This window comes from Periplaneta americana, chromosome 12 (genome assembly GCF_040183065.1).
Source record: "Periplaneta americana isolate PAMFEO1 chromosome 12, P.americana_PAMFEO1_priV1, whole genome shotgun sequence".
Classification (NCBI taxonomy): domain Eukaryota; kingdom Metazoa; phylum Arthropoda; class Insecta; order Blattodea; family Blattidae; genus Periplaneta; species Periplaneta americana.
Window position 1 is genome coordinate 19,235,395 of NC_091128.1, and position 23,935 is coordinate 19,259,329.

The 23,935-nt window shown below is 35.0% G+C and overlaps 1 protein-coding gene across 3 annotated transcripts in view; it reads right to left on the reverse strand.

The window, feature by feature from the left end:
- Positions 1-883: 883 nt before the first annotated feature.
- The window catches only part of LOC138710212 (ribosomal RNA-processing protein 8), a 34,318-nt gene continuing 11,266 nt past the window's right edge, over positions 884-23,935 (reverse strand). For 2 of the 3 annotated variants that reach the window (XM_069840866.1, XM_069840868.1), the window contains 3 exons: positions 15,076-15,237; positions 9,774-10,010; positions 884-1,139 (listed from right to left, as the gene is read on the reverse strand). In XM_069840866.1, the coding sequence (XP_069696967.1) occupies positions 923-1,139; positions 9,774-10,010; positions 15,076-15,237 (616 nt within the window). In that variant the 3' untranslated portion in view covers positions 884-922. The remainder of the gene's footprint in view (positions 1,140-9,773; positions 10,011-15,075; positions 15,238-23,935) is intronic. The other variant, XM_069840867.1, reaches the window with a different exon arrangement.

Consider the following 23,935-nt stretch of genomic DNA (forward strand, 5'->3'; position numbering starts at 1 on the left):
CTTAAAATAAGGCTAGATATATAAAATTTACTTTTTTAAATGTTTAAAGTAACTGCAAAATTAGACCCCAGTGTGTCAAAATGATTTGCATCTGACAAGGAAGCTCATGTCAAAATAAACCATCCCTCAAACTGCTCTCACAGTTCTACACACCAGATACACGAATATAAAAAAATAGCTAGGCATACTAACTACAGTATAATAATGTGAATATTACATTAAGAAACATCAGCACTTACTTGAAGAGAGTATTTGTGTTGCCACCTTTGTGAACACCCACCTGAGATAAGCTTGTATATTAATTTCTCACTCTTACAATTAATAGGCAAATCCTGTATTTTGTTTTTCTCTGATGTGGAGATCTAACAGTGTGCGCAGTTTGAGGGGAGATTTCAACATGAGCTCATTAACAGCTCTCTTATGAATACAGTTTGCTGTATATTGTGGTCGACAGGTTCACGAACTGTACGTCTTGGGGGCATACACATTTTTAGTTACACAAAAATACTTCGGAAATTCTACTCAGAGTGCATAAATGTTGGAGTAGAAATATTTTGGAAGACATACTTCAGATTATGAAACATATATCACTAACCTTTGTATTTCTATATGACTTGCACACTGAGAAAAATGAGATATCTAAAAATTCCTTATTTAAGCTTCACAATGGGAATGCTGAGTTCTTGAGAAATGCTTTACAAAGAGTATGATTATTGCAAATGTTCTCTGCTTAAGGAAACAGCTCTAAAATATAAATACAGTACTTTTTTTTCAGATCTTGTTCTAGATACCTTGTATTAGCAGAGTAGAAATGTTTTAGAACTCACAAAGGCTAATGCTAAAGTTCGGAAAAGAATATTCATCTTAATAAATGAATAGCCTGTTAGAGTTATAAGGATTTATTTACAAATCGTGAATAGGATTATCTCTTCTTATACAAACATGGTTTCAGAGTCAGTTCAGGAAGTTTTTTCTTCATTTTCTTGCTGATGCACTTTTCTTTCTTGAAATCCATAAAATAAAACAGATTATGTGAAAAGTCTTTCCAAGTGTTCACAAACCCAAACTTCTGCAGCATTATAATGAAGGAATCGACATTCTCAAAACGACTTTCAACTTCCGCTACCTTCAGTATGCCTCTGTAATGAAAAATTTTAACACATAAGATAATGTTTCAGGTGCAGCATACATGTAGCTCATCTCTCAACGAAGTTGAATGTTATATAAGGCTTTCATTTCATAACTTCCCAATCTAATTAATTATTTACTTCAATTAAATTTAATTTAAACAAGAAACATCAATTTAGATACTGAGAGAAGTTTTAAACCCATTGCAATTTAGGTTTTACCCCCTCACCTCATCCCTTTCTTTGAAATTTCAAATTTATGATATTTAAATTAAATTTGAAAGAGTATTCAATTGTTTATACATCTCATTTTGTTCTCACATCTTTTGTTTTCTCTGGATTGTTACTGTTGATTAGAGCTGAAGAGAATAAAATTACAAAGACTATTATTGTTGATTACGAATTATTTCAAGTAGTAACACAAACTATAATCTTTTCGTTATAAGAATAATCTTACAGTAAACAATGGCACGTGACTGAAGTGAGACTTCATTGGCCGCCGTTTGGCACCAGAGATTCTCAGTAAGTGATCCTGCCTACTGTTGTACATTGTTTCATGTTAAACATTTCCTGTTACTCGTCAAAGTAGACCTAATCTCACTACTATGCACTACATAACCCTCAACAACAAAGAGTATCAACAATCCCAAGCAACTTTAATCATTAAACGAGCGAGAAATATATTTTCGAGGTATCTGACTTCAGACAACTGATAGATCCTAGCAATCGAAGCGTCATTAGTTGTCAGGTCCGCCACCAACAATGGGAAAGCATAGAAGTGCATACACTACTTCTTCTATTCGTCCTGGTTGCACCAACTATGGAATCTTCATTGAACTGTGTGGATGGTTACTAGTCAAGAAGGCTTTGTGATTCAGTTTCATTTTTATTAAAACAGTTGTAGTCCACTTCAATTCATTCATTCATTCATTCATTTATTTTATTCCATAGATCTTACATGAGCAATGAAGCTTTAAGATGTGGAACATGTCAACATTTTACAATATTACAATTACAATTTTTACAAATTTTTATAGTTTTACAATTTAGTAATTTTCTACAATTTTTACAATTTTGTACAATTTTTTTACATTTTTTTACATTTTTTTACATTTTGGCGAGATGTAGTGAGATGAGATGAGGTCCGAGGATTCGCCAAAATATTACCCGGCATTTGCCTTTTCGGTGGGGGAAACCTCGGAAAAACCCAACCAGGTAATCAAATCAAAGGGGTTGATGTCAAGGACTCGCCATAGACCATCCGGCTTCAGTCCCACGGCTGGGGAAAACCTCCGAAGAAACCAAAGTCCAAAGGGGGATCCAACCCAAGCCCGAACGCAGCTCCGGATCAGCAGCCCAGCGAGTCTGTCGACTGACCAACATCGATGGCTCTACTAAAAGTATACAATACATAGCCAATCAGATTATTAAATTTACAAACGCAAACGATCATTCATAAGTTGAGCTATATTATAATACAAAACAATTTAATTAAATTTAAGGCATAAACAATTCAACCAGTTGTGATATACAGAAATTGATAATACATATCATGCAAACTACTTCAAATTACAAACAAACAATTTATCAGTAGAGCTATATAGATTACTATTCAATTTAAAGCATATACAATTCATCGGCCAAATCTATACAAATATATACAATACAAAGTAGCATACTTTCATTAAGCTATACAAATTTGTGCAATTAATATCAAGTAGATTAATTCAATTTATAATCATAAACAATTCATCAGTTGAGCTATACATATTACCATTCAATTTACAGTAGGTCTGTATACAATTCATCAGTAGAGCTACACTGACTAGTAATCATTTAAGAACATATACAATTCATCAGCCAAACTATACAAACATATACAATCAAATTAGTTCAATTTACAAACTTATTTTCGTTAAGCTATACAATTCATATGAAGTAGATTAATTCAATTTATAAGCTTAAACAATTCATCAGTTGACCTATACAGTATACTATTCAATTTACAGTACATACAATTCATCAGTTATGCTAAACAAAAAATACAATACATAGTAAACAGATTAAGTCAATATAAAAACATATTTTAGTTGAGCTATATAAAATTGTACATGTCATTTAAGTAGAATAATTCAATTCACAAGCATAAACAATTCATCAATTGTGTAGAAGGTATGAGTATGTAGAAATTTGGTTAATTCTTTTCTGAACCTTTTCTCGTTGTTCTTCAAATCTTTAAGATAATTAGGCAGTGCATTGAAGACTGTTATACATGAATAGCGAACTCCTTTTTTAAAACAGCTTAGACTAACAGAGGGTAGATGAAGATCTGATTTATGTCTTGTATTAAAATGATGAATGTCTTGATTAGTACTGAATTTATCTTGGTTCTTAATATACAGCATCATTACGGAAAGAATGTATTCACAAGGTAAAGTCAAGATTTCTAAGTTTCGGAAAATATTTTTACATGAGGTCCTTTTATGCACACCGGCCATTATTCTTATAGCTTTCTTTTGTAAAACAAAAACGTGTTTAGCTTCAGACGAGTTACCCCAGAATATTAAGCCATATTTCATTACAGAGTGAAAATATGCAAAGTATGACATTTTGAGTAAGTTTATATCACCAATAGTAGATAAGGATCTTAATGCATAACAGGCAGAGCTCAATTTACGAGTAATACATTCTATATGCGTTTTCCAGTTCAAGTGATTATCCAATTCTAAACCAAGAAACTTTGTGCTTATAGATTCTTTGAGATGAGTTCCATTTAATCGAATACTGTAGGAAACCTGAGCACTATTGTGTGTACTAAATTTGACTGCACTGGTTTTATCAACATTAAGTGCTAGTTTATTTGCATGGAACCATTCATTCATTAGATTCAGCACTGTATTAGAAGTGTTTATAAAATGATCGTATTGTTTGCTTGAAATAATTACACTTGTATCATCTGCAAATAAAATTACATGGGATGAATTGTCTATGGTCAAGGCTAAATCATTAATATAAACTAGAAACAACAATGGACCTAAAATTGACCCCTGCGGAACACCATGTTTAATATTTCTAAATTCTGAATAAGTAACTTTATGACTATTTGGTACATTTATTTCTACTTTTTGTTTTCTATTTGATAAGTACGATGTAAACCAACCCAACATCTCATCTTTAATGCCATAAAACTTCAATTTTTTTACTAATATACTATGGTCTACACAATCAAATGCTTTAGCCAAGTCACAAAAAATCCCACCTACATGTAGTTTCGAATTTAATGAATTTAGTATTTCATCCACCAAACTAAAAGCAGCATTCTCTGTCGAATTTTGTTTTCTAAATCCAAACTGTTCTAAAACTAATATATTGTTGGACTCCAGGTAATGATATAATCTATTATACATAACTTTCTCAAACACTTTTGAAAATGTTGTTAATAATGATATGGGTCTGTAATTAGCAATAGTACATTTATCTCCCTTTTTGTATATTGGTTTTACTATTGAATATTTGAGTCTTTCTGGAAAAATACCACATTGCATTGACAAATTGCATAGATAGCTTAACGGAGGGGATAATATTTCAGAACAAGCTTTCAGAACTTTACTTGGAATTTCATCATATCCAGAGGAATATTTTGTTTTTAGTTGTTTTATCACATGCATGATTTCTGCTGCGGTAGTGGGAATAAATTTGAGACCTAAAAACTCAGTGTTAAATGCATCAGTTAGGTAACCAAGTGCAGCATCTTCTGCACAATCTTGAATGTTTAAGTTCTGAATAATATTTATATAGAAGTCGTTAAAATGATTTGCAATTGATTTTGGGTTATCTATTTTACTATCATTGATTTTAATGCAAGTAATATTTTCACTCTTTGAATATCGATTAGTTTCATTTTTAATAATATCCCAAATAGTTTTAATCTTATTATCTGAATTTTGTATTTTTTCATTCAGATACATTTTCTTTGCATCTTTTATAACTTTTGTCAAAGTTTTACAGTAATTCTTGTAGTAATTAAGAACATGAGGATCATCACTATTCCTACTCATTAAATATAGATTCCTTTTTCTAGCACATGATATTTTAATTCCCTGAGTTATCCACGTGTTTTTACTTTTACATTTTTTCACCACCTTGACTGGAAAACATTCATTGAAATAATTCGTAAATGTACTGAAAAATGCATTAAATTTAGTATTAATATCAATGGTATCGGTACTATATACATTTTCCCAAGATTCATTTTGTAGACATGTATTTAAATGATGAAGAGATTCAGCATTTATAATCCTTTTTTTTATTTTTAGATTAACACTTTGGAATTTTTCACTCATATTGAAAACACTTAGAATTTGTGCATCGTGATCAGACAGGCCATTGACTAATGGTACTGTTGAATAGGAATTCAATCTACTTTTATCTATAAATATATTATCAATGGCAGTACTACTTCCAGCTTGTGTTCTGGTTGGAAAACTTACTGTGTGACTAAGATTATAAGTTTCAAGAAGTGAGTTTAATTTTCTTTTACGTGAGCTTTCTGATAGATAATCTATGTTTATGTCACCACAGATTACAAATTCGGTATGTGGTTTATAAAGTCTTTTCAATAATGAATCTAAGTTAGTTGTAAATTTCTTATAATCTCCCATTGGCGCCCTATAAACACATAAGATAATTAAATTTGATATCTCATAACCAATTTGTATTCCACAGATTTCAATATCTTGTTCAAGGCAAAAATCAGATATATCAATTTTACTAAATAATAGATCCTCTCTGATAAAAATACAGGCACCCCCTTTTTGGAAGACATGTCTACAGAAATGGGAACCTAATACATATCCATGTAAAGACAGTTGTAGTATTTCCTGTTGCTTCATGTGATGTTCAGTTATACATAATATCTGAGGTTTATGCTTTTGAGTTGCTAAAGAAGTGATCAAAGTTGCTAAAGAAGTGATCAGTTGCTAAAGAATTATCCGGATCCCAGTAATCAACATCACTTGACAGATGATTTTCAATAAATCTTAGTATATTAAACAATCTCTGATACGTGACTATCCATAATATCATATAGCAGAAGCTATAACATAATCTAAATAATATAAATAAGTGTTAGAAAAGTTTTAATTAGGGATGATGAAATAAACAAGAAAAGTTTTAATTAGCGATGATGAAATAAAAAATAAACATGAATAATTTAAAAGGAACAATTATTGAACGTACAATTTTCAAATTCGAATGTTTCAGTGATTGGTTGTTCAGTTGATGTTATATTGGACGTGTGCGTAAAAGAAGTGGAACTCGTTTATGTACATGGTGTATTCTCAACTTACGATTTCCAAATGGTGCTCTTCATTTATTTGTAAATAGGGTTTCAGGGAAGATGCATAGCTATGACCAGTGATCTTTACTAATTCTTGTTCTTGAATGCGAATGCGAGTCATATTTGAAACTGCTGTGCATCGACTGGAGTGGTTTGTAATTTTCTTTTCTTTTCTTTCTTTCTTTTTTTTTTTTTTCACATCCAGACCTATGCAATTTGAAATGTTGGCAAACAAAGAAACAAATGCTAGGGTAGTGATAAAAATAAACAGATGCTAGGGAAGCGATAAAATTAAACAAATGCTAGGGATGTGATAAAATTGTGTGATAAGCAGCCATGACTGGTTGAAAGATCCTTTCGTACCGTTTTATTGGTTAAAAGTAGTATGACATAGTAAAAGTGTAATAGTCTTGGTAATCTATCACATTTAACTTTGATCATGATTGATGCACCTGATAGTGAGGCTAAACAGGGTGAAAAGCGAACTTCACCACGACAAAATTTTGATCAAGAATGGTGCACTTGGCCATTAATTTAGTAAACTACTCGAAATAAACTGTTTTACCGTCCTACAAGCAATTGACAATGACAAAAATCCAGGTTGCCAGGCATTGATAGAAAACAAAAGATGTGAGCACAAATGAATGTGATGTATAAATAATTGACCACTCTTTCAAATTGAAGTAACATATTAATATAGGAATGCCACTTGAAGTTCCAAATAGGGAGGTGCGGAGTAAGAGGAGGTGAGAGGGTGAAAAAATGTCATTAACACTCATTTTAAACTTCCACCTTGGTATCTAAATTTACTTGTTTATTGTTTCAATTAAATGTAATTGAAATAAATAGTTATTTAAACTGGGAAGTTTTGAAATGAAACCCCGGTATGCAGGGTGAGTCATAAGTACGTTTGGAAAACAGTGACCATGCTCATGGATCAAAATCAAGAACAATTCCTTGTATGAATATTTGATGAAAAATGGTTATTTTTTTGAGAAATGGTCATACTTTGTTTTAGTTCTTCTTTGTTGTGTCAAAAGTTTGGAAACTTGTCATTTAACATTTACAAAAAGTACTCAATGTGTCCCCTTCCATTGTTTACACATGCCTGGGCACAATGTACACACAACTGGCAAGTTCGCTCAAACATCATGTTGTCATCACAGATCAAATGGCATGCAATTTCAACACGTTGCAATAGCTCCTCTGCATCATTCACTGGTGTTGCATAGACGACAACCTTCAAGTGACCCCAAAGGTAAAAATCTAATGGAGTGAGGTCAGGTGATTTGATGGCCAAGACACTGGACCACCGCGTCCAATCAAAACAAAAACAATGTACTACTGTATTGTCACTATGTTGTTCGTAAACAAACACTGATACAAAATCAAAACAAAAACAACACAATAATATGATCAGATACTTACGAAAACAAAAGTCACTATTACTATCTTTTCCAATAACCATTTTCTGTCAAATTTTCATATAAGGAATTGTTTTTTATTTTTTATCCAGGAGCCTTATTTCTGGTTTAACAATGTTTATGGATGGGTTAGGGGCTAATTTTGAGTATGATTTAAGGAAAATTATTGCCTTATGCTCACGAGTTTTCGAAACATACTTATGACTCACCCTATATTCTTATATAATACATTATATTATTCATATGCATGATAAAAGAACTCATAATACAGGGTCTGGTAGAATGATCTCCCCGGTTTGAATTGGCCACCATACAGGTTTCTTGATGGTTGTGGTTGAGTGGCATATATCTTTGAGCAGCACAAGCCATGCCATTTCAGTTACCATCATGGTGTGGACAGGTGAACATTGTGCATTTTATTGTTGAGCATTTTTAAAACATGGTGACTGTGACTGCAACACTGTGGCAATTTCATACTCATTTTAGAGTAGGTCGACACGAAAGAATTCCTGATAAGAAAACCCTACTGATATGGGTGAGAAATGTCAGACAAAAGGTTCAACTTTCAAACAGAAGTCGTCTGGTGGATGTCACAACGTTCGGACTTCCGAGAATATCGCAGCAGTGAGGCATGCTGTTACCACATCTCCACGAAGTTCAGCCATTAAACATGCTCTGGTATTGGGAATACCTGGTTAGTGTGTCAGACTAATCTTATATCTACATCTCAAATTCTATCCATAGTTATGATGGTTCAGGAACTTGAGCAACATGACTGGTTCAACCGCCAAGATGCTTGCGAGACCATATTGGAAAATGTTTCAGGCAATACTGTTGTGCTCAGTAATGACTAAGCTCATTTTCATTTGTCGGGCTGCGTCAACAAACAAAACATTCTGCATTGTTCCCCAGAATATCCTCGAAAAATGCATTAGCGACCTTTCCACAGCAAGCCTGTTCCTGTTTGTTGTGCTGTTGCTCATTTTGAAATAACAGAGCCTAGAGCCATTTTTTTTAAGAAGGACGCTCAGTCACTGTTTGAGGAGTGTATAGCTCGTGAGGGCAAGCATTTGAACGATATTATCTTTAAAACAAAGTGATGTGAAAATGGCGAACATTCTTCTGTAAGATGGTAAAATAAAATTTTAAATAGGATCTATGTTGCTCTTGTTATTTATTTCTAAACTAGGAGATCATTCTGCCAGACTCTGTGTATCTCTCAGAGGATAGTTTTATTTTAACATACTTTTCACGTAGTAACAGTATTTTATGTAGCAATGCTTTCAATTGCAGAGGTTATTCAGCATCAAAATTCAACATGGGCTAGAAATGGTAGATAAACTTTGTCTGAAGCTCTTTATCAGGACAGGATTGTTTTATGTGCTTAAATCTGTAACAATGGCATCTCAGCTTTACTTCCCTCCCAGAAGAAGCCATACTAAGAATTTTATTGCCCTATAAAATCCTTTGCCTTAGTTGGGTTTGAACCTGTGAACCTTGGATCCAAAGGCCAGAATGTTAACTGCCAGAACACCAAGGATTACTACTTCCATGATTCTGTATCACACTGCTCACAATAACTGTTATTGTCTACTATTAGAAACAATATAGTTAAGTTACCCATAATGTTCAATTATTCTTTCTAGCAAGCTCCTTACTTTTGATAATGAAGTTTATCGACACTTAACACGTTTTGCTCTAAGTTTCTTTTCAAACTTCATTTGATTAAGTTGTCAACAATTACCAAGAGGTCCTGTGGTAATTAGGTCATATGGGACAAGTAACTACCGAATTCTTCGCCAGTGTCTGACTTCTCAGGAAATGTGGTAGAACATGTTAAAAAATTTGCAATTGTATATTCTAACAATTCCTAATTATACACACCCTTCTTTCAAAATTCTGTTTGCTTCGCTGACATAAGAGTTAAGATTGGTGCCCATTAGAGACAGGCAGAACACCACAATGTCTACGCTGGACGAAGACAAGGGTGTATGAGCCATGTCACAAGCTGTCACCTCTTCACACACAGCCACCAAATCAAATGAGTGCACCTTGTTTGGTAACGACTGAGCCAGACGTGCATCACCACACCCGAAATCTGCGACAACGAGCTTTGGAGACCTGCACACAAAGCACAGTGCATAAGCATATAGAATATACATAAACATCACAGCTTATTTTCTACAAAATATTAACAGCATGATACAGAGTGACCGAAACAAAATCTACCATAATTCAAGGAAACCAATTGGCTGTGAGTCCCTACATGCTCTTGGGTTTATGCTTTGTTTACCCTTGCAGTAGATCCTGCTTCTGCTCCTTGGCTGTCAAACAATTCATTTGCACGAAAAAAATCTTTATGGAGAAAGTCTCCAATACCGCTGTCATCAGTTTCTCATTTTCTTCTGCTAGATAAGAAACAATGTAAGTCTTGTAGAAAAATTTAGCGAGACAGGCTCGGTTCAAAATAAGAAGCCTCAAGTGAATAAATGGGTCTTTATAGATAATAAATTAGAAGAAATAGGTTTTTGATTAGAACGAAGTTCTCGAAAATCTTTGTGCTTATAGCTTAGCAAGTAGGTGTCTAAAACCTCAGTTCAACACACCACTGCTGCAACTAAAACTGTACAAATCCCATGTAGTGTTTTTGCTCTCAGATGACGCAGCTAGGACAAAGGAAAAACCTGACAAAAAGTAGGGAACAAATTAAAATAAACTATAGAAAGTGTGTGGAAATGTGCTGAAGAGGTGTGAAGAATAATATTAAAGGAAAAAAATGTTCCAGGATCAGGGATTGAACTCGGGACTTTTGGCTAAGCGCGCCAATGCTCTACCACTGAGCTATCAGGAAGATATACAATTCCGATCCAATTCTTCTCTTTTGTCCACATACCCCAAGTAGATTTGACAACAATCACCAACAGCTCACATAGAGAGCATACTATTATTGTGGTTGCATGCTTTAATGAGACAATTATTCAAACCAGCTTACAAGAAGCTAAACTTGGAAGCCATTTTCAGCATTACTAACATATGTCGCGTTAAAGCATGAAATCACAATTAGTCATATGATAATGATATGCACTCTATGTGGCCCATTGACGATTGTCATCAAACCCACTTGAGGTATGTGGACAAAAGGGAAGAATTGGATCAGAATTGTGTATCATTCCTGAATAGCTCAGTGGTAGAGCACTAGCGCGCTTAGCTAAAGGTCCCGAGTTCGATCCCCGGTCCCAGAACAATTTTTCCCTTTAATATTATTTAAACCAGCTTACAAGAAGCTAAACTCGGAAGCCATTTTCAGCAGATGTGAAGAATGCTAGAAAGGAAAAGGTAATCATGTCCAACATTTAAAACAATAAGGTAAGCTTCTTTATTTTAGTTTATCTTTCCACAAATTATGATCACAGTTTGGTGGGAGATGGGCTAACTTTTACAGCATGAGTGTTGGTGTTTTGTCTCGTCCACTTTGTACAATAGGTACAGTTACATGTGTCCATGTAGATATTATTGAGATATATAAAAGGTGCAGAAATAGAATTCTCACAAGTAAGAATGCTGTAGTGTCATGCTGTGTTGCCGTCACAGATTGATTTTCACATAATTGGACAAAATATTGAAACCAAACACCTCATTAGGCATTTGAACAGTAATTTTACGAAAATACTTCAACAGGGAGATTTAGCTAGTGAATTTTATTTAACGGACTATTAAATATTTATGTGTATTTTATTTGTACAGCTCCTAAAACAAGTGCATTTCTATTTCTGAGAATTAAGGAAAGTAACATATATTGTGCGTGTGTAACTTTGTTTATCATACTGACCATGATTCTTGTGGAACATGTTTTTTAACCTTTATTGACCATGGTTCTTGTGGAACATGTTTTTTAACCTTTATTGAAGATATTTCTCACATTTTTTAGACATGTGTATAACAAAATATGAAAAGTATAATACAGATAAGTTTTTTCTGACAAGTTTGAATACACTCGTCAATATTCCATGTTTTCTATACTATTAATATGATTTCTGTTTTGAATAGAACAGTGCAGACTGTATCTTCTTCATCTCTGCAGTCTGTAGACATAAATTATTCTCTCTCGCCTGTTCTGGTATTTACATTGTATTTGGTTCCTGTTAAGAGTTATGTTTAGTGAAGTTAATGATAATATGAAATGGAGTGCACAAGACTACTGTGTCGAAGATAATGTTCTGAGATGAAGAACATAAAATCAGCAGACATTCTAGTTTTTTGGCGAATTTGAAAAAACACACATTTAACACAAGTATTTTAGTGCCAGAAAATTACTACAGACCTGAAGGGAAAAATATGATACAAAGCCTCAACCTTAAAACTACTGAAAAACTAGGATTCAGGTATATAAAACACTGATAAAAATTCTTCATGAGATGAAATGATATTGTTATAGCATGGTTAAATTCCTCTGTACAATGCATCAAATTATGGCTGGCAAGACTTTAAAAATAGTGGTCTAAATAGGAAAAGGGGTTATTGTTCGTCATAATGTTGAATCTTCAAAATCACATTTTCTGCCACAAAATAAATGTTTAGGAACTGAAATTCAAAGTTGTATCGAAAATGTTGAAAACATGTGTTTCTGCAAGAATCTTGAAACAGATTTTTTGCATCACATTAGTTTTTCTTTTATAACTTCATATAATGGAAAAGTAACAAAAGAGGAGAAGTAGCGTATTTTGTAATAATTTCACCCTCAGCTTACTGCCAGTGGTCATGGCCTTCAGCCTTGATACTGTATATTCATTTGTTCGATGCAAATAATTGCAACAATCAGATGTCAGATCAGCTTGTGTCACAGTATGGAAAAATGATAGAGGAATCAAGGGAACACTATCAACTAAATAATATTTTTATCAACCAAAAATTACTACAAAGTGGTAGAACAGTGATCAGCAGATTCAGTGCTCTGTGGCATCATCCCTCAGAGCAATGGTGCTCTCTTTTAAGAACATCAGCATCTAGAGCTTTGAGTGGTGAAGAATAGCTGATAAACTTTAATTCTCTACAATGACGTCCTATACTTCTGATTTTGTCATTTGATATGTATATATATTTCCGACAGTACTGTTAAAAAATAGGTAAAAAAAAAAAAGGTAAGGCTATCCCCTATACATGCCATGAAGGCACTTGGAGGGCACGGAAGTAGAGCCCCATGCTTGAAGACACTTTGGGGGACATGCTTTCTTGACCTCGGCACTAGAATGAGGTGGTATAGTCAGCACCACGCTCTGACCGCCTTTTACCCCTGGGAAAGACCCGTTACTCAATTTTATAGGAGGCTGAGTGAACCTCGGGACCATTCTGGAAGTTTAGCAACATGTTAGCAAGGTAAATTAAGACAGATATTGTAATTCTTCAAAATTATTACATATTGGCAGTAGAATTCCTATTGACACAAAATGAAATTACTGTAGCAACTGCAATACAAAGAAACACTTAACAGCTTGTTTTTCAACTGTTATATTACATCTGCTGATCATTTCACTCACATTTGTCATACTCAATGCCATGGCATTCTGAACAATGATGCTTTAAATTCAACTTTTTTTACATTCTGGAGTCTTACAACAAATTAATTTATCATTGCCCCCATATTCCATAAATATTGTGGCGCCATGTTGGAAGACCTGGCCGCGTCGGAGAGTTCGCGCACGTCTGGGGAGAAAGGAGGCGCGCAGAGAGAGGAAGGCGAACTTCGGTGGGCACTGGGGCACGGCACGAGGAGATGAGAGGGAAAACTACGAGACGCCACTGTGCGAAGTGAGAGGGGAAGAAAAGCAACTGCGACTGAGTGGAGAAAGCAGGAGAAGTCTCTAGAATCGCAATCCTGTTGACGTTTCGTAGAAGCTACGCGAAGCAGTACATTCGAGAATGTGTGATCTAATAAATAAAAGGGGTAAGTGAGCCGCAAAGAGGAGCCAGTTTAGTTTGGTCAGTCTAGTCAGTGAATCAGTAGCAAGCAAGGAAGCCAGCCTTTGATACCGGGGTTCGATGTGAGGAGGACCGCAACTGTGGCAGCGACCAGGCGAGAATCTGGGTTCGACGTGCAGTGAACTTGAGTGGGTACGCAACTGTGGCAACGGCCAGGCAAGTGCGGCATATCTGGAAGTCTTGGGTTCGAAGTGCAGTGAACTGTATCTGAAAGACTTCGGTTCGAAGTGCAGTAAACCGTATCTGGAAGCCTTGGGGTTCGACGTACCATGAACTTGAGTGAGTGAGCTAGAAGAACTGTGAACTGACAGTTTTGTTTTGTACATAGTGTTTTGTGAACATTAGTTGAGATTAGGAGTACATTGTTGTTCTTCTCAATAATTCACTTGAGTTGTCATTGTCGTCCTGAGGAGTGCAATAACGACTACTGTGTTGCTGTGTTGAGTGGTATACCCATTGTTGACGGGTGTGTGATTAAAATTAGAAATAAAAGCCATTGTTGTTGTTAAATAAAAGTTACAATATAATACATAAATGTTCCCACACTAATAACAATATTTATATGTTACTTCTTTCACTAGCATTTTCTCTGCAAATCATTTACACTCACTCAATACCATAGACAAATTATCATGTATAAATAAAGTCAGAGCTTAAACAATTCTCCCGAACTACTTATTATACAACTCTGTATACCAGAGATAAAGGGCACTATGACACAAATATTGAACTTTACAGGTGAGCTAAATGAAAATGTTCTTTACCTCAATACCATACAGTACATAGTAGTTTTCCCAACAGGCTAAATTGCTTATTATTATGTGTAGAAGTTAGTGCTTTGCACCACTGAAAAGAGTGCGAAAAATAAAATAAAAATATGCAAACACATCAATTTCGTAAAAAATGGACATAATGCCCTTTACCTCCGGCATACAGAACCGTACTAGCTTGCCTCTGCGCAATTGCTATGCTCCTCTGCAGGTGCTCATCTGGTCTGACCTTGCTCAGACATGACAAATGCACAACCTGCCGACCACTATGGTAGAACTGAACTTTCTATCGGGCTACTAATATGTGAATGATAATGGAGATGGTGTTAGTGGCAATGATAATATTGCTTTCCAGTATATTTAAAAAGTACATTGCAATCAGAAAATATTAGAATTACTCCTGTATATATGGTTCCATGCTTACTGAGACTTTCTCTCACATTTTTTTCAGAGATTTGATAATGACATCCAATGGATTGATGGGCCACTGCCTGACTTGTTGCTGGTAACCCTCATGGTAAGTATGAAATGCGTCTGGATCTCTCTGGAAGTACTCCTTTGCATCTTTACTGCTTGATGTATACAGCTGTTCATTCAAATATCTTAAACAGATGAAAAATATTAAAATCAACATCACTGCAAGTAATCATCATAGTGGCATGGTGCTAGCACACTGGGCTTATAAGCTCAAAGACCCGGATTCAAATCCTGTCTGATCCACTCTGAATTTATAACTTATCTTGGGCAAGCCATGATCAAAACAGCACAGGGGTTTTCTTCAGGTACTCCCCAAAAATTCTCCATTATTATAATCCATTATGACTGTAATATGGATCCACTCTGGATGGTATCTAACAAATTAAAGCTAGAGTTTCCTCGGATAGCAGTACTGTAATGCAGTAGCCGTAATATGAGTGTGAATGACGTCACACAGCGGAAAGGAAAGTTCAACCGCCCTGACAGTAAACAGAGTTGTAAAGCTAGAGTTGAGCCATAACAGTGTGTCAGGTAAAACAAGTACCGGTATTATAATGTTAAAAGAATTTTAAATGGATGATCTTGACTTTACGTTGTTAATATTTTTAGAAAATGATCAATCATCAAAAGACGATGTTGAACATTTGGAGGCAAGTGGCATTTACAGAAGGTGAATATGAAATTTTAACTGCACTAACCAAGAGCTCTTCATCCCTTCACGTAGCCCATATTAACGCTCAGAGTTTGGTTGCACACTTTGACGAAATTCAATCCATATTCTCGAATCAGAATTTGCATGCTCTTCTCATCTCTGAATCTTGGCTAAAGCCTACATTATCCTCAGCGACATTACACCTAGATGGTTATACCTATTAAGAAATGATCGTTTAAATAAACAAGGGGGCAGCGTTGCTGCATATGTTAGATCAGATCTCAATCCCAGAATAATATACACATCTCCTGGCGAGTATGCTGGAAAACCAGAAATGTTATTTGTAGAAGTCTCTACAAGTTTTCAGAAATATCTTATTTGTGTAATTTACCAACCCCCAAAGATTAACTATATTGCAGAGATCGAGAGATCGTTGTTGGAATTCATCACAGATTATGAACATGTATTAATAATGGGTGACCTTAACACAAATTTGTCAGCCTCTGATTCGAACTACACTAGACATCTATTGACCATGTTCCAGGCTCTTGATCTAGCAGTCCTTCCCCTTGAACCCACCCATCATACCCAATCTTCTGAATCCCTATTAGACTTAATTATTACAAAGAATGCAGACAAAGTCCAAAAACATGGACAATGTGCGGCTTCGGGAATTTCGTACCATGATATTATTTATCTAGTATATTCTTTGAAGTGTCCCAAGCCCTCGCCTAAACTCATAAGGTACCATTACTTGAAACGTGTTGATGAAACCCAACTACTTGAAGACGCAATGAAGATTCCCTGGGACTCAATATGGACCTTACATACTGTTGACGAGAAAGTTGTTTAACTAAAAGAGTACATTATAAATTTATATGACAAGCATGCTCCTATCAAATCTAAACGCGTAAAAAGGACACCAGCACCATGGATGACTGCTGACATACGTAGTATGATTATGGACAGAAATGCTGCATACAAAACGTTTAAACATGACAGACAGAAATCTCTTATAATTATTATAAACTCTTACGTAACAGAACTACTCAAGCCATTAGAAACGCAAAACTGAGACATTTTCATAACATCTTGAAGGTGGGAGCTGACTCTTCCAAACTGTGGAGAAACTTATGGACAATTGGTTTAGGAAATCCCAGGACTCAGGTAGACAGTGTGCCAGTTTCTCTTGACGAACTAAATGACCATTTTGCAACTGTACAGTCAATAACCTTGGATACGGTCGACAAACAGCAGACAGTTAACGAATTACAAATGACTCCAAGTCCTAATAGAGAAATATTTTACTTCACTTATGTCACAGAAACTGAAGTAAGAGTGGCAATAAAACGTATTACTTCTAAAGCTGAAGGTGTGGATAATATTAGTACAATATTATTGAAGAAAATATTGGACATAATACTGCCGACATTAACGCATATATTCAATGCCTCACTCATAACTACTACCTACCTGAAACTCTGGAAGAAAGTCTTTATTCGTCTGATCCCCAAAACCCCATTATGTGCAAATGATTTCCGTCCAATTAGTATCCTACCTGCTCTATCAAAAGCTCTGGAATATACTGTTCACAAACAACTAATGAACTATCTAACTGAACATGCCTTACTGGACGAATACCAATCCGGGTTCAGAAATGGACATAGTACGACTACAGCATTATTAAAAGTGAATGAGGATATACATGTGAAGCCACGGATGAACGAAAATTTAACATTACTGACATTACTTGACTTCAGTGAGACATTTTCATAACATCTTGAAGGTGGGAGCTGACCCTTCCAAACTGTGGAGAAACTTACCGACAATTGGTTTAGGAAATCCCAGGACTCAGGTAGACAGTGTACCAGTTTCTCTTGACGAACTAAATGACCATTTTGCAACGGTACAGTCAATAACCTTGGATACGGTCGACAAACAGCAAACAGTTAACAAATTACAAATGACTCCAATTCCGGATAGAGAAATATTTTACTTCACTTATGTCACAGAAACTGAAGTAAGAGCGGCAATAAAACGTATTACTTCTAAAGCTGAAGGTGTGGATAATATTAGTATAATATTATTGAAGAAAATATTGGACATAATACTGCCGACATTAACGCATATATTCAACGCCTCACTCATAACTACTACCTACCTGAAACTCTGGAAGAAAGTCTTTATTCGTCTGATCCCCAAAACCCCATTATGTGCAAATGATTTCCGTCCAATTAGTATCCTACCTGCTCTATCAAAAGCTCTGGAATATACTGTTCACAAACAACTAATGAACTATCTAACTGAACATGCCTTACTGGATGAATACCAATCCGGGTTCAGAAATGGACATAGTACGACTACAGCACTATTAAAGTGAATGAGGATATACGTGTGAAGCCATGGATGGACGAAAATTTAACATTACTGACATTACTTGACTTCAGTAAGGCATTTGATACAGTTGACACGGACCTTCTCTTATGTAAATTAAGACGTCTGAATCTTTCTGAAAGTTCTGTTACTTGGTTTGAATCCTACCTTCGCGAACGTCAACAATGTGTCATTGCATGCGATTATTCTTCAAAATGGTATGTCGTGAAATCTGGAATTCAACAAGGATCAGTTCTCGGACCTTTACTCTTCATGATCTACATTAATGACGCGACTAATATGATAAAACACTGCAGATACCATATGTATGCTGACGACTTGCAAATTTATTTGCATTTCCACCCTGACGAGACTAGTGACGCAGTAAATAGAATAAACGAAGACTTGAATTCGATTTCACTGTGGGCACACAAATTTGGATTAAGGTTTAATCCAGAGAAATCGCAAGCAATCGTAATGGGACATAATCATCTACGAAGCACTCTTGATAGTAGTACTATACCACATATAATATTGAATGGGGTTATTGTTAAATACAGTGAAACAGTTAAAAATCTTGGCATTTTTATGGATAGTGATCTAAATTGGAACACTCAAGTAACACACATTTGCAAAAAAATATTGTCTCAACTTCACTCCTTGTTCCATATGAAAGAATTTCTACCACTTAGTCTAAAAAAGAATCTTATTCAGACGCTTGTAATGCCCCATCTTGATTATTGCGATTCCTTACTAACTAATGTAAGTTCACTCTTAGCTGAGAGACTACAACGTGTTCATAATGTGTGCATACGATTCATCTGCAATACTCGTAAATTTGACCATATAACACCTTCCCTCCAGTTACTTCCATGGGTGCGTCTGAAGGAACGAAGAACAATACATTCACTGTCTCTTCTGTTTAGAATCATGCATACTTCTACTCCGAATTATCTGTTATTGTGCTTTCAATTTCTTACAACGCTTCGAAACCGACATCAAGCACTTCATTCTATCCCTCATCATAGAACGTCTTTATACTCATCTTCCTATACTGTAGAAATACCTCGCCTCTGGAATTCGTTACCTAATGATGTCAGGGACTGCCGGACTTTATCAAAATTCAAAATTAAATTGGAAAATTTTGTCTTAATTAATGTTTTTAGGTATTGCTAGAAGTATTGATTTGTGTTTTTTTTTCTTTTTCAATCTAGATTAAAATTGCAAGTTTCTTGTTTATGTTAGTTAATTAGTTAGGATACAATTAATTATGATACTTACAGTCGCGCTCAAACCTCCTGACGTTTCGCGAAAGCCAGTAACATGCGAGCGCGATGTTGTCACAACTACACTCTCCGTCTCTGTCTCTCAGCGGCAGTACTTTTAAAACTGTGGAGCGGGACCCTTTACCTGAGATTGGTTTGATAGGGAGATGCAGAAGACTTCATAATAATAATAATAATAATAATAATAATAATAATAATAATAATAATTATTATTATTATTATTATTATTATCTTCAGACTGCATCGAATGAAATTAAAAGTCACAAAATATATAAAAATTAGTTGAGTCAGACGTAACTCGCTGAATTTATATCAGTTTTGTAAGTTTTACTTTTATTAGAGTCAATAAAGTCGTCGAATAACACAAAGGCGCAGTTTTATCAAATAAACTGAATTATAGGATTAATTTGAAAAAGTAATTTTCTGTACAAATGAATTGATTGAATTGACATGGCCCTAAATAGCATTATTTCCATGCTGTCAGAGCACATTCTTACAAAAATAGCGGTTATTATATGCCTGTGTTTCGTTTAAGGAAAATGATGAATTAATAAAATGTACCTTTTCCGCTGCAAATTTCTACTCCAGTGGCAGAGCTAATGGTGAGCCAACATCGTCGTCAGCCCCCTCAGTTTTACTGTCATCTGGGTCACTGTCTTCTTGTAAATTAATGACCACTGGTTCTAAAATGTTTTCCCGTCCTAACTCTTTAGCGAAATCTTCCTCTTGTAATTTCACCGCGTGTTTCACGCATTTTACCCAGTCCTCAATTGTCACATTATCAAGTTCCTTATTTACAAGTTCTTCCACATTCGACATTTCAAAGTTTTGTTGTTTCTAGCGACCTCCCTTTTCACCCGGATTCAAATTAGTTCTATTGCATTATTTAGAGGAGGTATTTGGTATTCTATTAATGCTAATGAAATGGTATGAAGCATTTTCCATTATAATTATACCCCCTTCCTCTAGATGATTTAGAAATCTGTTTAAGAACCAATCGCGAAACGATTGTGCCGTCATTTCTTCGTGATAATCACTAGGCTTCTTTGATCTGAATACCCATTTACTACCTACCTGTTTCAGCTGACCCTACATGGCAAACAATAAGTCTGCCTCCCTTTCCTAAAGGCACTTTAAGACCTCCATTTCTATTTGAGTATTGCCAAACATATTTCAGAGAATGATTTTTGTTGACCCACATTTCATCAAGGTAAAATGTGGGTCGAGTGTCACCTGATGATCTGATCATGTGCATTTTGCGCAGAAACTTCATTCTTGCGGCAACAATATCATTCCGTTCCATTAGATATTTTCGCCCATCATTGGTTTTCCTGTGGTGGAATCTCAACAGATTCAATAATCTTTTAGTGGAAGAAACTGAACCTGAGTAATTAATTTTTTTTTCTAAGCAGTATGGTTAGTTTGTCAGCTGTCGGAAATTTTCCGTTATCGTAAAAGTCAATAATTGTACGTCGTACGTCTTTTTGGAAGTCGTCTACATTTGTAACTCTTTTAGGAACATTTATATGCTTTCTAGGAGAATGGAACAATTTATTGGCACCCTGTGTTTGCGCTCTTTTAACTTCTCTGCATACACGGGACACTATAGAGACGCCTCGGCAGTCAGTGCTTGACATTTTGAAAAGTTAAGATTTTTACGCATTTCTTCAGAAGAGTATTTCCTAAAGAAATTATAAACATTAAACACCATTTTCCGAATTTTACTGCCATATCCACTCGATACACCATTCCCACTTGTACCAGGCTCACTAAGAGACATATTAATTGTTTTGAGAATGACAAATTACCAACACACGAAAAAGATATTACATTACACTTTCACATACCGTACTTTAAACAGAGCCAACTGCACACAACACCATCAGAAATCGAACTGGCATTTCAATTTAGTAGTCTCTCTTCTCTCCCCTCACAAAGAGATAACTCAGTTTATATTCTGAAGAGACCCTTTGTTTGAAGCTGTAAGCTTATGGTCCTCAAAATTCTTACATATGATAAACATTCCTTATCGCATCGCAGCTGTATAAACATCACCCACTACTTCATTGCTGGAAGTCATAGCAATGAGACAGAGACAACTGTGACGGAAAAAAAATGGAAATCTTACGAAGTCACGATGAAAACAGTACTCTTAATCAGAAACAACTCTCTGATTCATTAGAAATCCCATCATCCACATTAAGGACAATAATAAAAAATCGCGACTTAATCTCTGCAGCTGCCACGTCGGAAGGATGTAAGCGCAGGAAAGTGAAGGTGATAAACATGAGGACTTGGAAACACACACGCGACAAATAAATATAAATTACTTTTTTTCGAAAGAATTGAGTACAGTATATATTGTAAATGTAAATGTCTTTGGCGTACAGTATAATAATTACATAATGGAGTAATGCTGTATTACCTTTCATGAATCATGTATTTCAATAAAGAAAAATTCTAATAGATACTGTATATAAGTCAAATTAGTATACCAGTCTAATACGCGGCCCCGATTAATACGAGGTTTACACGCGGTCCCTTGAACAGCGTCTTATCGGGGTTTTACCGTATTAACCCATAAAATTGGAACCACTGGGGGTAGAAACGTGATTTTTGTTTCTATGTGTTCAGAAAACATTAAACATTCATCATATATACATGCAGGGTCCCAACAACATACCAATTTTTCCAGCGCACTTGTTATTTGATTTTGAGATTTCTACGCGGCGGGTCTGCGTAGCCCGTATGTTGCAACGCAGCACTGCCGCTATTGGCTATCGCCGATAAGCAGACACACCTGCAAACGTCAGGAGGTTTGAGCGCGACTGTAATCACTCATTTAAAGTTTGTGTGACTGCAACCTGTGTATATTTTTGTGTGGCTTTACTTTGTTTATAGTATTATTCTCTCTCTCTCTCTCTCTTTATTTTTTGTGTAGCTTTATTTTGTATATAGTGTTTTTTTCCTCTGTTTTTCTATATTATTGTATTTGTATTCCTGGTGTTGTGGAAGAGAAGGCCTGATGGCCTTAACTACACCAGAATAAATAAATAAATATAATGAAGGAAAATTCAGGTAACATTTTCGTTTAACACCAGTGTTAATTATGAATCACCTTTTTCTCTTTCTTGGTAGTTGCACGTTGTGAAATTTTTGTCTCCTTCTTTACGAATGTTGAGCGTATCACCTTCCTCCAACAGTTCCCTATGTTTAAATGTTTGATAATGCTGCATTCTTCATTGTCAACATGTGTATCCTCCTTCATACTCACAGTGGTATTTGTGTCCTCACTATTCTTATCTTAATGTTAGACATAAAAATGAAAAATATTTATTAATGTACTGGTTTTATTATGTTATTTATTAAGGTACTGGTACTTGTTTTGTTAAGTATACGCTAATTTCACACACAGATTTTGCTATAACTGGGATTATCTGTAGTCCTTGCCCTTCACATTATTTATCTCACTATTTTTACAAATCTATTAATAGTTCACAGGGCTATATTTAACATTATTGCCACCCTGAGCCATTAAAAAAATGCTGCTGCTCCAACATAAATTCTTTCTACGAAAATTTAATCAAAACAAATACAAAGAATTGACTAATCAGTATTCAAATGAAAATAGTAAGAAAAGAGGAAATGCTACAAGAAAATCAAATTACTATATTTGCTCGCATAATTTGCGCACTTTTTAATCTATTCTGGCTGTTTGAAAAATTGGGGTGCGTAAAATATGCGAATTTTTTTAATTAGACTTCTTGACCTGGGTTTTTCAAATGTGCAGTAATTAAGAATACAGTACTTTTGTCACCTAATATTAACAGTATCAAAATGACAATAGAAGAAAAAGCAGTGATTCAATATGAAAAACTTATCAGATTACCAGGAAACAATTGGCATTCATACAGTCCTCTCTGTAGATTGAAAACTCAAAAAAGTTTCATATCCATTGTTCAAGAATTAAAACAGAAAATCAATATCCCGAATTTAAAAGAAAACTTACAAATTAAACCAAACCCTTTAACTCTATTAAATATAGAATATAATCTAAATTTAACAGAAGAAATATTGAAATCAGAAGTAAACATTGAAATACTGAAACAATTGTCTTTAGAGACAATTAATATTAGGTACCCTCCACAAAACTGGCTTCATTTATACACCGACGGATCCTTGATCTCCAGAGAACAAGGTGCCGGTGCAGGTGTTATGTGCTGTCTCTTCTCACTTTATAGATGACTTGGATATGGAACAACAAGTTTAGATGGTGAAATCATTGCAATAAGTGGATGTCTCAGGAATCTTCTATGCCACATCAATAAATTTAGGAATGCAGTTATATTGTCAGACTCCAAAGCAGTTATTCTATCAATCGTCTCTAAACACACACCTTCATCTCAAACAGCAGAAATAACTAAAATGCTCTCTCAATTAATATCACTCAATAAAAGAATTGTATTCCAATGGAATCCTGGGAAATGAGAATGCGGATGCTTTAGCAAAGAA